The 16901-nt window shown below is 38.5% G+C and overlaps 1 protein-coding gene across 5 annotated transcripts in view; it reads left to right on the top strand.

The window, feature by feature from the left end:
- Positions 1–16901, top strand: part of CPED1 (cadherin like and PC-esterase domain containing 1) — a 150160-nt gene that overhangs the window by 66842 nt on the left and 66417 nt on the right. For all 5 annotated transcript variants that reach the window (XM_066183024.1, XM_066183022.1, XM_066183023.1 and 2 more), the window contains 6 exons: positions 154–258; positions 1319–1488; positions 7589–7656; positions 7968–8012; positions 9871–10057; positions 12811–12979. In XM_066183024.1, coding sequence (XP_066039121.1) covers positions 154–258; positions 1319–1488; positions 7589–7656; positions 7968–8012; positions 9871–10057; positions 12811–12979 — 744 coding nt within the window. The remainder of the gene's footprint in view (positions 1–153; positions 259–1318; positions 1489–7588; positions 7657–7967; positions 8013–9870; positions 10058–12810; positions 12980–16901) is intronic.

The raw sequence follows: 16901 nt of genomic DNA, 5'->3' as shown, positions 1-16901 counted from the left end.
GGGATGAGCTACCGAGGAGCTGGCTGGCTGAGGCTAGGGCTTGGTGAGAGATGCTGTAACTTGTTCTTCTGATCAGTGAAGGGATTGGAGTCTTTTGAAAGCACATTGCTTTCCACGTGGTTTCACCGGAACTTGCTGCCCTTTCCTTCACAGGATGGAACGTACAACAGAGAAGATGAGCAGTGTTTCTCTTTGGAAGAGATAAATTCAGTGACTACTTTCATAAAAGAGCTGAAGAGTCTTGGGCAATTTGAGCTGGTAAAATAAACAGGGTTTTGTTTTATTGGATGTATATTTTTTGTAAATCTCATAACAGTTCTTCATTACCATTCTCTGCTGTCTCTAGCACATGTAATTAGGCTGAGTGGGCAGGGAAGCCACGAGATAGAGGTAACACTGATTTTACTTTGGTGGATCATTTGAATTTAATTTAAAATAGAAAAAAAAAATACAGCAGAGTATTTGAGCTGAGCATCCACTGCAAAGGACAGCTAAAGCAGAAATAGAGACCAGAAAATAGAAGGAAAGGAAAAGAAGGAAAACAATGTAGATGACTAATGAGGGGGGTAAGAAAACAGGATGATAACAAAGTAAAGAAGGAGTGAGTGGAATGACTAAAGAAAGAATTCGATATTCAATATTCAGATCATGACCAGAGAGTAGATGTAGATGAAAAACTGGGAAAAAAAAGAAGAAAGGAGGTGGAATATGTTACGTTTTCTTCTTCACGCTTTGAATTAATTTTTGAAGAACACAGACCGAGGAATAAGAATCAGTGTCTGTGAATAGGCATAGTTAATGAGGGAAATGGTGACTATTCAGAAAATAAAGGGTCTGCAACTGAATCTGTTGTCCAGAAAGGGTGCATGATATCAGGATTCCTATGAGACTTCCTGGATAACTGTTAGGGATGGAGACCGATGACACTTTCTAAAGAAGCATTGAGTTTAATAGATCTGGAATTCATGCAATCATCTTTGTTGGAAGAGGTCCAGAAGGATCATCAAGTCCAACTCTTAAGTGAATGGCCAATACAGGGAATTGAACCTATAACCTTGGCATTATTAGCTTCCCACTCTGACCAACTGAGATAACCTCAGGGCCAGTTCAGAGGCAGAGGAGATCAACTTCCACATCAATACTGGTAATCCTGATTTGCACGTCTGGGCATGACAGTCCTTTTCTAAGTATGTAGGAAAGAGCATTAATATATATAACCAGCCCTATGCTGTATATGCTGTCTTCTGATCGTTTTTCACATCTTTGCACTCTACAAATATTGTACTGTGTTGTCTCAAATCAGTTTCTTTCTTCTCAGCTTTTCCCTTCTTCTGCACCCAAGATCCAAATGTTGCTGCGTGACCTTTATCAAATGGTTGACCCAATGAGGCGACTTACTTCAGTCCTGTCTGTGCACTGGTTGCTTTCCAGTGTCCTTCAACAGTTCCAGTTCATGAATAAAGAGGCACATATAAATCTTTCGGAGTGGTAAGATAACTATTATATATGTTGAGGGTAGTTTCTCAAGTTATATAGTTGCAGTATCTGCAGCAACCATCGTAAAACTTAATCCTTTAGTAGATGCAGGTGTACTTGCAACCCTTGAGATGAAGGTCCATCATCCCATATGGAGCCCTGTCAGCCATTCTGCCATTAGAACTGTAGCTAGGTTTCTAAATAGAACAAGTTTTGCCTCTCTATCTAATATGAAGGACTCTAGATTGAAAATAATTCAGAACTATCGTTAAGGTTTTTTTTAAGAAAGATTAATTAGGCGTATTTTTTCAAAACAACTGTAAACTCTAAATTAGGAATGTTTCCCAGGGTTTAGACTGCCCTAATTTATGCACCAATTAAAAGCAAAACTGTAAAGAAAATGGAAATTTTCAGGTGAAGATTTTTCCAAAAGAATTAATAATTTTGATTGGCTCCAAATTTTCTGTCCAACAAGAGATAGGTCAGAACATAATATCTGAGAACCAAATTTCAACTCCTTGTGAAAAGATGGAAAAAAATGCTACAATTGCAAGGTTAGATCCACTGAACTTTTGGCAAGAAGTTTTAACTTTCATGAGGACAACAAAGAGGAAAGAAAGGAGAGAACAAGGGAACAAGAGAGGGTGGGTGGGGAGAAGGAAGGAGGGAAGGAGGGAAGGAAGGAGGGAAGGAAGGAGGGAAGGAGGGAAGGAGGGAGGGAAGGAGGGAAGGAGGGAAGGAAGGAAGGAAGGAAGGAAGGAAGGAAGGAAGGAAGGAAGGAAGGAAGGAAGGAAGGAAGGAAGGAAGGAAGGAAGGAAGGAAGGAAGGAAGGAAGGAAGGAAGGAAGGAAGGAAGGAAGGAAGGAAGGAAGGAAGGAGGGAAGGAGGGAGGGAGGGAGGGAGGGAGGGAGGGAGGGAGGGAGGGAGGGAGGGAAGGAGGGAAGGAAGGAAGGAAGGAAGGAAGGAAGGAAGGAAGGAAGGAAGGAAGGAAGGAAGGAAGGAAGGAAGGAAGGAAGGAAGGAAGGAAGGAAGGAAGGAAGGAAGGAAGGAAGGAAGGAAGGAAGGAAGGAAGGAAGGAAGGAAGGAAGGAAGGGAGGGAGGGAGGGAGGGAGGGAGGAAACCTATAGTATACAGTATATTTAATATAAAATTTTTCAAAATATGTTTTCTGTTTTCATTATCTCTTAGCTAATGATGTTTCATATACATGTATGCCATACTAACTACTGACATGTATGATTTACAAACAAGGACTTGGGAACAGAGGCACAGTAGACAATGTGTATATTCCATTTCACTGAAGCTCAAGATGAATGTGTGAATGATATTAGTTTGTACATTTTGCTGGGAGAATGCTGTAGTGAGTATATAAGGCATCTTTAAGATTTCTTAAGTTTTAATTTTGTTCCTCATTGAATTGGGCATGGCTTTCAGCAAATCAATCATTATCTGTATGTTTGTTTGCTTTACTGAAAAGGGGAGTTTATGCTTTATCACTGTACTAGGTAACTGTTTATTAGTGTTTTAAATATGCACAGTTCCGTGAAAGTGCTAAATTATTGTTGTTACTGCCAACCACTCCCGATCACTCCATGAGAAGTTACTCAAAGATGCAGCTGCTTGCATTCATATGTAAGCCCTTGCCCTTTTGCAGAAATATTTAGGTTTGCATATCAAAGCATACCAGCCTTTAGCAGCTTTCTGTTCTAATCTAAGCTGCGCCACTCACTCACTTTGAGCAAGCCCCTTGGCCTCTTTTTTTTCCTTCAAGCTCAACATTGTTGTATGTGTATAAATATGTAGAAGTACCATGACCTTTCTCCAGGGCATAGGCCAATCTGCTTCTTTGCTCTGTATTTTTCTGCAGTGGCTAAGCTAATAACACCATTCTCTTCATTCGCTGTACAAAAAACCATGTCCTTTGACACTGCTAAATCAGAATCTTCCACACCTTTAGCTACATGCATGTGAGGGTGAGGTATGTGTCAGATATGCATATGATTATACTTAATTGCAAGGAAGAAAGAGCTTAGTTGTACTTACTCCCCAAATAACTCAGGTATGCATTCTCTTTGTGCTTTGATCAATCTTTTTTTTTTTTTTTCCCCCAGCTTTGATGAGTTTGTGTATCAAAACACAAAGCTGATATTTCTTCAGTTAAGGCCAGGTTGTTCTGTTGATTTATTTAGCAATTCTTATTTCTCTGACTGTGGAAAACTGGTATTTCCATTTATCAAAACTAGTGATTACATAACTGACTCTCCAAGCAGACAAGAAATATATGGGAAGACTAGTGACTTCTGACTGAGGTCTTGTACAATTACTTTGTTCACTGATCCTGACTCCATAGGAAGAAGGGAAGATATTAAGATGTTTCCTAGTCTATGTATTTTAACTCATTTCATCTATATGACTAGTGTTGAAACCTTAAATGATATTAGTGAACTCTCTGAATTCCTTCCACAGGACATGTAAGAAAAACTCTAGAAACTCATCTCAAACTATAGTGAAATACTTACAGCCTAGGTGAAAATGACCACCTCAGATGTATTGGTATAGGATATTACATCTAACATGTACTATGAAAAAAATTGTCGGCACTTTTTATGGACTTTTTTCAACTCCGTGCTGTTTATACTTATGACATGACTAGGACATATGTAACTGCTGTCTTTTGGAATAGGGACAGTGAGGTATCATGGAAAGTATATTTGACTATGACAACATGGAAGAATCAGGTTAGTGAGTAAAGCTAACCCTTCAGTATGTGCAAAAGACAAAGGCCTAAGCAGGTCGAAGAGCTGGAAATGTTTTTTGAAATCAACTGATGTATTTGGAAAAGTGATTCTAACTTCTCATATGCAAGCCCTTTTTTAGTTCAAACTGGAAGCATCTGAATTTAGGCTGAAAATACTTCTTTGAAATTTAACTTGGTCATGTCAGTTACCTGGAAAGTCTGAGAAATTAACATGTTTAGGACTATGGGACAGAAAAAGGCAATGACAAAGGAAGACAAGGCTAAGATCTAGAATGAAGACAAGACCTAGAATGGGAGAAGTGAGAGACAGAAGGAAGGAAGGAACAAGAGAGACAGTTGGGATTAAGTGCCAGGAGATTAATCCCACTCTTCATCTGATTTTTTTTACTTCACTTCTCAAAATCAGGACAAGGTATTTCATTTAAGGAACCAAATGCCCTCATGGAAACTCTGTGACTGAAGCCAAGCAAACACTCTACCAAATAGAGAGTTTATTTTGAAGAAAGAACTGCATAAAATCCTCTAAAGAAAGAAAATTCATAACTCTACTGAATATTTAAATGGGCTCCATCTTGCGTTTATGACCCGTTAAAAGTTGTACCATTCACAACTAACATATCCATCAGAGACAATGAAAGTGACTAGTTTTATTTTTCTTTTTATATTTTAGTCTTGTGAAATATTCTATTTCTACATGTCCTTCATTGCTTATGTCTAATTGGATAGACCATCAGAGCTATATTACTATTGCTGTTCTCAATCCATTGCCTTTCTTGTTTGCTGAATCAGAAAAATTTCTAAAGAACAGGTTCACAGTCAATAGTTTATGATGTATACATTGGGAATCGTTTGAAAGGTACATTCACAGGCATGCACTCACCAAGGGTACTGATATACAGGCATTAGTTTCATTAGGGCTAACTGCAAAGTGTAGGTAAAGAGCACATCCGGACTTGACACCTCCAAGACACTTAGGTAAATAGGGGGCCACTCAAACCGATGAAGGTCCTTTCTTGAGTTACAGCATGTGAAAGAAATGAGTCTGCAAAGTCCTCTGTCTTAGGAGGACTTCATATCTGCATCATTTCTCAGTCTGCTGATTGCGAGAAGCTTGGACAAAGGAAAGCTTCGTGGTGCTGATAATTTAAAAGCTCTGCAGGCTGCAGCAGAGATAAATAATTGAACCATAGAGTCATTCATATTGGAAAGGTTTCTCTCATCCTATCACTCATTATGTGGGAGAATGACTCCATCTGGTACAACCTTTTTTCAGGGAGTTGTTGAGACCAATAAGGTCTCCCCTGAGCCTCTTCTTCTACAGACTAAACACCCTCACCTCACTGAGCCACTCCTCATAAAGCTTGTGCTCCAGCCCCCTCCCCAGTTTGATTACCCTTCTCTAGACCTGTTCCAGCACCTCAATGTCCTTTATGTAGTGAGAAGCCAAAACTGAACATAGGATTCAAGGTGTGGCCACACCAGTACTGAGTGCAGAGGGACAATTTCTGCCCCAGTCCTGCTGGCCATGTTGTAATCTGAGTATCTTTCTCTTATATGATTTCTAAATATTACATTTTGCTACCCTGCTGTAATCAGATATAGTTATTATATGTCTCTTAGTGCTGTCTGATGTTAATTACAGTCTCTACAGATCTGAGATTCATAGAGGTCATGCTGCTCCTTTGTGAGCAGGGACTTTGCAGTTGTGGCAGCTGCCACACTCTAAGGTGTTCTGTGACAAACCAAAGTCAGAGGGTTTTAGTTTTATACAGTTAAGACATTGCTTTCACTGTAAAACAGGGTTTGGGACCAGGTAAACAAAAAAGAACAGCGGAGAGAAAACGAAGCAAAGTGACACAGTCCCCAGGCAGATGCAAAGGAGAGATACTTTATGGCAAAAAAACAGGCCTTTTTAAGCAGCCAAGCCTTTATCTGTTACATGGTTTTAAATCATAACAAACATAATCCAGCCAACCACCATATACCACAATGTGTACACGCAATGGTTATATAACTTGTTTTTCCATCTCTAATTCAGCTGAGTCACTTTCCCATAGTCCTCTTCTACTTAGCCAAAGTAGCAGGCCTGAGCCATGATTTTACAAGGGTAACAAGACCCTTATTTTATGAGGCTTCACCTATATGCAACACTGTTTGACAGATGTTAGCTGTTACTTACTTGACAAGCAGAAAGAGGGGTGCAAAATTACTTACAACTTGGAAAGCAAGCCCTCCAAGATTTTAAGTGCCTCCTTTGAAGTAGGTAATGAATTTGCATGAAATTAGGGTGGTGTCTAGACACTGCAAGCTCAGAACTACATTTTCCTGCACACACAAAGACACAGATCTGCCAGCTGCTTCTTTCCTTATCTCATTGAGTTAATGCAGAAATCTGTTTTATCACTGGATAGTTTTTTATCACTGGACAGTTTATCTTTTTCCATGATTGACCTCAATACTGCTTTCAGAAGCTCCTGTTGAAACATCAGTGATGGATGATTGCACAGAACAATATTGCTGCCTCCCTTCCTTGGCACAGACAGTGGTTTGTTACCTTCAAAATCAAGACTGCAATGTCCAGGAAGAAGCATTATGCGAGCTTCTAAAGGAAACATTAGGAGGAAAACCAGTGAAAGCTTCAAGAAATGCTAATGGACTTCCAAAAAGCTCTTATCAGCCAGAGGGCTGAAGAGAAGCCTACTCCCTTTTTTCAACCATGCTACCAAAATTCAACTTGAAAGAAAAAATCTGCAGAGTTCACAATATGGACACCGCTGACATATTGATTATTTGTTGCAATTGATTTGTGTTTTTTCACAGAGATATTCACACACACACACACACACACACACACACATACAGGATTTGTTTGGAATTTGCAAACAAAGCAACACACATAGAGGTTCCATTTTAGGAATTCATCCTAATGTCAGTACAGATAATCCCCTGGAGACATGCCTTCATTTTTATTTAATTCTTTTTGAACAAAGTCTAACTTTAATCTCAAGTACATGCAAAAAAAAACACTATCATAGAAGCAGTTAAGTGATAAGATTTATAGTCTTCTTGGCTATATCTACTCTTCCTTTTCCTAGCAATGCAACTATGTTTTGGAATTTATTTCTTTTTTTTTCTGTTGATGTGATGTGCTGCCATGTATTATGGAATGTGTTTTCTGTTACGTTCACTCAAATAATATCTCTAGTGCTGGGAATATGAATCCGGAAGACTCATTTTTCTATGAAGGATACTGAAATACCATGTCCTGGGATACCATATAGATATTTTTGCAAAATATTTCATTGTTTCTGTTCCTTCCATTCATGTAGAAATGTGTCTGCTATTGAATTGACAGGCAACTTTCTCAAGGAAATATGAGTCCTAAGCAGAATGTTCCTTCTGACTTCAGGAAGAATCATGAGGGTAAGGGTTCAGAGTAAGATCTTTTATATACAGTATTTTTTTTATTTCGATAATGTGTGGATTTAGATTATATTGCCTTACATTCCAGTTGGAAAGTCTTAGCTTACTACATATAAAATACCAATTTCTTCCTTATGTAAGTTGCTACGTGGAGCCCATGAGCAGCATTTGCAAGCCTAAAGTAAAGATCTTGCACTGTAAAGTATAAAAGTACCATGTGCCTCTTAAAAGTAAAAGATGGTTGCTTCTTGAGTAGGACTATAATCAGGGTGAGAACAGAAAATTATTAGATGTTTCGGTTTATCTTTCAGCATTGCATTATTCCAGTAAGATTGGAGAAAGACAGTGCAGTTATGGTAAGTAAAGGTCTTTCTAGACCACAAAGGGGAAAAAATTTCTTAAAAAATTTTCTTGGGTTTCTTTACATGATCTCTAAGCTAATAGGGTATCTGTAGGCTTTTACTGAGAAAAAAAGGATTTTTAAGTAGCAAGGATGTTTATAAAACACTCAATAAATGGGCTATTATGTTAAATAAGCCTCAAACCCAAAATTAAACATTGCTGTATGTGCATATTAATGTGAATATTCCAGCACTCATTGATCCCTTGTCACATTTCAATAGACTTTTCCCCGGCTCTTTCCAATAACCTCAGCATACATTTGTTCTTGTGGAAAAAACTTTTAAACTTGTCTGAAGTTTAATAAGCTTTGTTTAAAGCTTTGTCTTCAGCTCAATAATGGAGTATTAAGGAGCTGCTTAAGAGATGAGGATTTTTTTCTAAAATACCTGCTTGTAGGAATATTTAAAGATTTTTAAAGATTTGTAAAGGTGTAAATTTTTTTTTTCTCTGGTGACAGCAATACTTTCTGCTGCCTTCCTCATTTCCAAATTGTCTGAGGTGCACATTTGTAAATGTGAAGTCATTGCTCTATGGTGGAAAGGTTTTGCTACACATTGAGCCTCATGTCCCCTCTATTGCTGATCCCATTCTGCCTCCAGGAACTATTGTTGTGCCAGGTAGAAGCCAGAAATACACCTGGGCTGGCTGACTGGCATCTCAGTTCTAATTGCATGATCCTTTATTTTAAAAATACCTCAATTAATTTTACTTTGAAATTCCTCCTCATTTTTAAGTTAGTAGTGAGACAACATTTCTAAGTAAGGAATACAGAATATGGAGAAATGTTTATACTCATCTTTAGGGTTTTTTAAAATACCTTATATGTGTCAATGTGTAAGACTCTATTCCCCAACAAAATTAGCCCAAATTCTGTTCTTCCATTGGAATATCTTCCCTTAAATTTTAATCTATGCAAGAGAGTTCTCGAATTGCCCTGTTTTGTTTCTCACGGCAGGTATTTCAAGGTAGAAATAAAAATATTTGCATCATTTTTGACCCTTTTAAGCCACAAGCTTTTTCAGATGTTAAAGGAGTTTCCTATCTCTAATATTTTCTGAAGTACCCAGTTTAAAACATGTATTAATGAATATATGTGTAAAGCAGTTTTGAATGTGCTATACTGTAAATCTGAATCCAGTAGGCTGGATTAAAATATTTGTCATAAGTTGGTTGCCAACAAATAATTATTCTCATGAGTAATTTGGCAAACTATGAAATAAAGGACACATTTGAGCAAATAGGATTTGATTGTGGAGATTTCATACACAGGAAAGGAGCTGGAATTTGTTGATATAGGAATTTTAATAAAACATTCTTCCAGCTGTACTGGAAATGACCCCATGGGTCTTGATATCTCCATGTGACTTGTTCTTATGAATAGTAAGAGTATGTCTAACTTATTTTGATTTTTATTGGAAATTACACTTGTACATAAACCCTGTACACAGCCTGGTACCTAAGCAGGTTATGAATTTTAGCCTACCTCTTCTTTAAGTTTCAGTTAACTAACTAGAGACAGATCTCCCAGACTTAATCCTTCCATTTTCAAAGGCTTACCCAGGCTTTGAGTTTTGTGACTAGGACTAAAGTGATTGAATACCAAATGTTTAAAATCCCTCCAAGGCCTACAGATTTCTCTCAAGTGCCATTACAAACTCCATTAAAATTTTGCAGCAGGATTATGAGTCTCAAAGTCACTAGGCATCAAATATCTTGCCACTGTATTTAGTATCAATCTGCCAGAAGTTGCATGTTGCTCTAAAATATTCATGCATTTCACAATTTTTTTTCTTTGATGCCTTCTTGGAACAGATAAAGATACCCTATCTCATATCAGACAGATCTTCACCAGTCCACAGCTGGACTTGAATCCTCAGTTTAACCCCAAGATCAGAAAATACTATGCAGAAGTGCCATTCGACATGGTGACAGTGAAGATAGGAGCAGAACCCTCTAACTGTCAATGCCACGTACACCTCGACGACAAGAAAGGGCCAAGGTATGAGGAACAAAATATGACTGTAAAAACTTAATTTTGGAAATATGTCATAATGTTCCAGAGGTTTTTTTGTTTCCAAAAACCCAGAGCACAAATAGGTATGTCACAGGAAAGTTAGAGGGAGTTCAAGACTGAGAAAATTGTATTTATTTCCAATGTCCTGAAGGCAATGGTCATATGTTATTCTTCAGCCATAATTAACCCTAACTTAATGGAGTATACAGCTCTAATATCTCACCCAGCTTCTGCAGTCACTGACAGCATCAAAGCTGGGTGGGAACAGACTATCACTACACTGCACACTGTAGATGATCAAGAATTCGAGCCTTTGTATCAAGGTGTTAATTTTTCACAGTGCCCTAATCTGCTGCCCTTCTGAGCTTGTTCTGTTTACATGGGTCAAAATAGAGCAGCTGGCTTCAAAAGTAGAAATAAGTTCAAGTTTCCTAACTCAGAATGATCTATTTTTGTCATAGTTGTATTATAAGGGATTGTCATAGAATCACAGAAGTCACACTGAAAAAGACCCTTAAGATCATCATGTCCAACTGTTAACCTAGCTTTGCCCAGCCCACCACTAAACCATGTCCATAAGTACCACATCTACACAGCTTTTAAATTGCTCCTAGGATGCTGACACAGCCACTTCCCCTGGGCAGCCTGTTCCAATGCTTGACAATGCTTTCAGTGAAGAAATTCTAATACTGAACCTAAACCTCCCCTGGTGCAACTTAAAGTCATTTCTTTTTGTCATCTCACTTGGGAGAAGAGACTGACCCCCACCTTCTACAACCTGTCCAGCAATTGTCAAGAGTGACATGGTCTCCCCTCAGCCTCCTTTTCTCTGGAATAAATGCCCTTGGCTCCCTCAGCCGCTCCTCATCAGACTTGTGCTCCAGTACCTTCACCTTGCTTGCTTCCTTCCTTCTCTGGATATGCTCCAGACACTCAGTGTCTTTCTTGTAGTGAGGGGCCCAAAACTGAACACAGGATTTGAGGTGCAGCCTCACCAGTGCCAAGTACATGGGGGCAATTGTTGTCCTGGTCCTGCTGGCCACATTATTCTTAATACAGGACAGGATGCCATTGGCCTTCTTGGCCACCTGGGTACATGCTGGGTCATGTTCAGCATCTCTTGACCCTCAGGTCCTTTTCCACCAGGTATCTTTGTAGCCACTTTGCCTGCAGCCTCTAGCTCTGCCTGGGGTTGTTGTGACCCAAGTGTAGGACCTGGCAGTTATCCTTGTTGAACCTATACACTTGGCCTCAGCCCTTCCATCCAGCCTATCCAGATCCTTTTGCAGAGCCTCCCTCTGCAGCACTCCTCCTTTGGATCATCACTCCCACCCAACTTAATGTTATCTGCAAACTGACTGAGGGTGCCCTCAATCTTCATGTCCACATGATTGGTTTGGCCATCCAGCCAGTTTTTACCCAGCAAAATGTATTTGAATATAAGGTGTGAGCAGCCAGTTTTCTCCAGAAGAATGCTGTGGGAAACATGCCAAGGGCTTCACTATAGTCTAGGTAGGCAACAATCACAGTCTTTCTCTCATCCACTAAGTGGGTCATCTTGTCATCCCCAAAAGTCCCAGCTTAAGCGATCTTTTAGAGAACAATAAAGCTGGACTATAGAGGAGAGAGCAGAGTCATCAGTAAACATCAAGTGTGAGCATGACCCACAATAAACCATGATGTTTAACTGCTGCTATGAACCCTGGCACATTTTTGGCTTTCCCAGCCAGCTCTGTCAGAGACAACAACATGTACCAGGAACAATACCAATAGGTATTTTGGGTATGACCTAGTTTTTAAGGTTGGGAGGAACAAAAAGTGTTTATTTATCTGGGTCAGGTGATTTCTTCCCAAGTAAACAGTGATTTACTTGGGGACGAAAAATTCTTAACCATTGCAGAGCTAACTTGGCTTCATGACATGAAGTGCTTAGCCAACACACCACCTTTTGATTGACTGTGAAGCAAATGCTTTGACCTAAAATGTCTGCTACTAACCAGAAAGTCTCTGCAGTTGTTACTGACCTAATACCCAGTATGTTTCCTGTATTTTCCATAAGAAATTAGTCTTGATGTATCATTTCAAAAGAAACTGTCATTAAATTCTTCCCCCCAACATTTTGCTGTTTTAATGTTAACCCCCTTGGCAGTCAACATGAATATATGTGAAAATCTCAAAGATTTCTTCCTTGTAGAATGACAAAGAATAGCAAGATGTTCTTTACACTGAAAAGTAAAAGCCCTGCATGTGCAGGTTCTGTGCCTTTCAGCATTTATTTCCTTGCTAAAGGAAGAAGAGCATAACTCAGCTTAGCTCTGGTTTGTCATTCTGAGCAGTTTGTCTGGGAGCCCTTCACATTTGGCTAGTGGACAATTTTGGCCGCTAACTACACTGCGGATTGTATTTGTCTCCCTGCTGACTTCATCAGAAATTTGGGCCTGCCAGGAATTATCGTCTCTAATGATTTCATTCACAAATTTCATGTCAGAATATTTGCCACTGCCACTGTTTTCACTAAATTTCACTCTCAATATTTTGTCTTCTTGAAAGAACTTAAAATACTTACAAATCCTATTTGGCACTGTTTTTATTTAAAATCTCATATATTTTGTAAGAGAAAGGAAATGTTAGAAACAGCAGTGTCTCGCAGCAAGTAAAGTTTATCAGCCATAGCTAAAGGTGTGTAAATCTTTGTTTCTTTAGTGTTTATTGCACTTCTTTCCTATTTTGTCATACAGCATTGCTAACTACCCCCTTGGCCTTGGATTGAACAAAGTCGTCATTCTCTTAACGGATGATTCGCAGCCCAGCCCTGAGGTTGTGAGCAGCTACAAAATCACAATTTATCGAGAAGACCGCCCTAGCCTCCCTTTGTTTGATGACTATATGATGTGTGGGTTTGTGCAGGTATTGTCTCTGCATTCTTTTGCTATACATATTACTAGAAATAGCTGGTTTCTGTTCATTCCATAGTATAAAATAGGCAAACTCATGTAGAGCCAGTTTTTGTTGAGATTGTATGAAATTCAGCATTTACACAACATTTTGGATATGAAAGGCAAGCCCAGCGTAAGTACCTGTTACCATGTATTTACAAGCTCCAGGTTAATTAATCCTTACCTTGGTCAGCCAAAACTTTCTTATTACTTTTCATAACTGTCTCTCTCTGACATTGGAGCCATGGAAATCCTTTTACCAGGAAAGATATTTATGATGGCAGTCTATTTATCAGTGTTCGAGACAAATGCTGCTACATAATTTATGATGGGAAACTGTTTATTCTAGATCAATAAGCACAATTAAAAAAACCTCACTCAAAACTCCAAAGGAAGTGATGATTTTTGCTTACATCACATTTATCCAAATACAGATTTGGAAATGGACATAGTTTACTCCCAACAAATAGCAGTCATTAGGTAGTGGGTCTTTTGAATGAAAAAAGGACCAGTCTGTCCAATATGGCTTAATAAGGACTAGCAAAGGAGAGCTCAGGCTAAATTAGACACAAAAATGGAAGAAAGCTAATGAAAGTAACAGTGAACATTTCCGTTAGTGAAACTATAGTGATAAAAATATTATACATAAGAGAGAAAACCTGGGAGACATGCTGGATCAGAGCTGTTTGTATTCCAAAAATTGAGGGCTAAATGTTGGTTGTTGCTTGATATGATGGGCAAAAATAAACCAGACAGTTCAAAGAGAGAAGTGACATTGTAAATGGTAATCACGGGCAGTGCATTTTTCTGTGGAATTTTAGGCAGATTAAAAGGATTGGTGGGTTCGTTCCAGAGCATCCAAGAGGAATATATTTTGTCACAATTAATTCTGCAACCAGGAAGCAGAATTTTCAAAATACTGTGTTGAAACTGTCATACTTGTTCATGTCAAATATCTAATCCTGTCTTTATTTATTTTCTGTGTGAAGATCTTGGTATATCCTTTAGCAAAACTTGCTTCCCTTCCCTGGTGTCTTTCCATATACTGCAGAAGAGGTTGGGAGACCAGGGTGGTAGAAGGCAGAGCATTTATATGATGGGGCAGATCAAGAGAGATTTTGTTTTTTCTTGTGGAGGAATAAGCACTAGGGCTTAAAACAGGAGTCAAAGGGATCATAAATGTTGATAGCAAATTCTATGTTGACAATAATTATCTCAATCTGCAAATCAGGACTGCCAGAGAAAATGTAGGTAGTAGTCATGGTGTACTGACTGCTGACCTGAATACCTGATTATGGTGTTGTCTGGCCCTCCACCTATTATTCTCTGTCTCTTCTCTGAGACTTCTCTTACAAGCTCAAAAGGTCAAGGACCATGTTACTATTTGCACTGACTCAACACTATATCTAGTAGTTGCTACAGTAAAAAAAAGAATAAACACATATAATACCTGAGATTTCAGTTCAGTTGTACAGCAACCTGCTTGACATCTTAATATGAAAAGGAGAGCAGCAGTAAGTTGAACTAGAGTTATGTTACTAGGAGAACACACTGGCTGGAAAAATGTGAGGAAAGCTCTTTTTGTTCCCTTATTTGGACACGTATCTGGGTGTAAGAACAGGAGTTCAACCTCAAAAATATCTTCCCACACTAGAGTTTACACTGTTGTTAATGTTTTATGATAACATTTATGAGACTGAGTATGAATCTTTGAAGCATTGTGAAGGCAAAGAGATCTAGACTGATAAAAATGAAAAGTGTTTTAGAAATTTCTTTTTATTGAGCTTGGTTTTCGGCTCCTCTGTGAATAACTACCCTCCAATAAATACAATTGTTCAGAGCTAGGGATGACTTCAAGAGTTTAGAGTAAAAATGAGATGAAAAGCATTCTTGTGGTATCTTGTGGTGGCGCTGTGAAGATACAGTATGAGATTCTAAAACAACTTTTAGATATGTTAGAGGCAAACTTATCGGAGAGTGTCTTTAAAAAACAAACAAAGGCTGGAGCTGGAGATAGAAATGGCATTCTAAAACACATTAAAGTCTGCATTTTTTCCTATTTTCTAGAACAGAATGTATTGCCTTTTGCTTAGAATGATTTTTTTTTATCAATACAAAACTCAGATCTTAAGCAGCATCATTGCATTTTGCTTTTCATACCAGAGAAAATTATGCAGTCTTGCAGAGTCAGTTGATACACCCTCATCAGTGGCATGAATACTTGTTCTCTTAGTAATGAGACCCTGTTTTAGGAGAAAAAGGAGGAATACAGCGTGAACTGATGGAGTCTCCTTTGGAAATTTGACTAGGCACAAGCGGGATCACACATGAGGAGAGACAGGCCACTGATAGTGGTGAAGTCTTTCTCATGGAAGGCTTCAGTTAAAATTCTAATTTTTTTCCTCACTTTCTTTTATATTTAATCTCATTAGGATATTCAGGTTTCACTGCAAGATGATACTATAAGGAAGCTTACAATAAAAAGACAGTGTGGGATGTGGTTTCCAACAGTCCAACAATTCTCATGCAGTTGAATAATCCTGGATTAATTTTGAGGTATTGAGTTGAGAAGTGTGTGGTTCCAAGCTTTGCAACCCCTAAAAAGGGAAAAAATATTGTCTCCTGTACTTTTTGATAGCAGCTTTTTAATATCCCCATTAAAACCAAATTAGTGGAGGATAAACTGTCATCTCACAGTATCACCTTCAGCAGATTTGGTTGTCTTCCATTCTGTGTTCTGCATTTTGACAGTATTGTTTGGTCTGCAAATGGAGAGGTTATTGATTTGTGCTTGAACTTAATTTTGTGCAATTGCTGACAATATTCACATTAGGTATCCTTGAAAGAAGTGGTGCTATTACATTATCCCCTGTGAAGCTGTGATGTGGAAGATAGTCAGACTCCAAGGCAGTCAGCAGAAAAACCAGTGAGCTCTTAAGAGAGAGTTATCAGCATCACTCTCAAGTGAAAGATCCCAGACTATGTACATACTGCCATAAAGGACAAAATATTTTATTCATTCTTGCATTTCCCATTGTCTTTAAAATGCAAACAGATCTATCTATGCTTCACTTGAAATGTGTGGATGCTGCCTCCTTGATTGTTAATATTTGTCTAGTTGCAATCATGGAGAGTAACTGCTGATTACTCAGGGAGTAATCAGCAGTTACTGAGGGAGCTCAGTATGTACATAGTCTGGGATCTTTCACTTGAGAGTGATGCTGATAACTCTCTCTTAAGAGCTCACTGGTTTTTCTGCTGACTGCCTTGGAGTCTGACTATCTTCCACATCACAGCTTCACAGAGGATAATGTAATAGCACCACTTCTTTCAAGGATACCTAATGTGAATATTGTCAGCAATTGCACAAAATTAAGTTCAAGCACAAATCAATAACCTCTCCTTTTTTGACCCTGTGAACTTCTGTATCTATATGTACCTACAGTGTCCTGTTGCCACATGGCTTGTTTTGGTTGGTTGGCTGGTTGGTTAGTTGTGGGTGATTTTGGGTTTGGTTTTTGTTGTTGTATTTTAATAATATAGTTATTTATTTGGGTTTGCATTTGTATCAGAACAATGGATAGATAATGCTATATTTTATAGCATAGTGTGTTTCATTCTCTGTCATTTTCTTTCATGCATTTGTACATTTGATTCCAAAATCAGTGCAGTGCAGTGGGCTGATGTTCTGGCTGTCCTACAGCTTTCGCAGGTCTGAAAGAGTGAACTTACATAACAGCTTCAAAAACTTTCCTGAGTTTTACAGAACATCTTATTCTTGGGTATTATTATCTCTTGTATTTTTGTAAATCCTTTTATCATACTCTTTTCCTGATAGCTTAAGAAGCCCAACAGAGCTTATGATGAGATACTGGCATAGCATTGCTGACTGT

Source organism: Chamaea fasciata, unplaced genomic scaffold, assembly GCF_029207755.1.
Source record: "Chamaea fasciata isolate MVZ Bird 193981 ecotype frontalis unplaced genomic scaffold, bChaFas1.0.hap1 SCAF_5, whole genome shotgun sequence".
In the NCBI taxonomy this organism is placed as follows: Eukaryota; Metazoa; Chordata; class Aves; order Passeriformes; family Sylviidae; genus Chamaea; species Chamaea fasciata.
The sequence above is the reverse complement of the archived record's forward strand: the minus strand, read 5'-3'. Positions and strand labels throughout refer to the sequence as shown.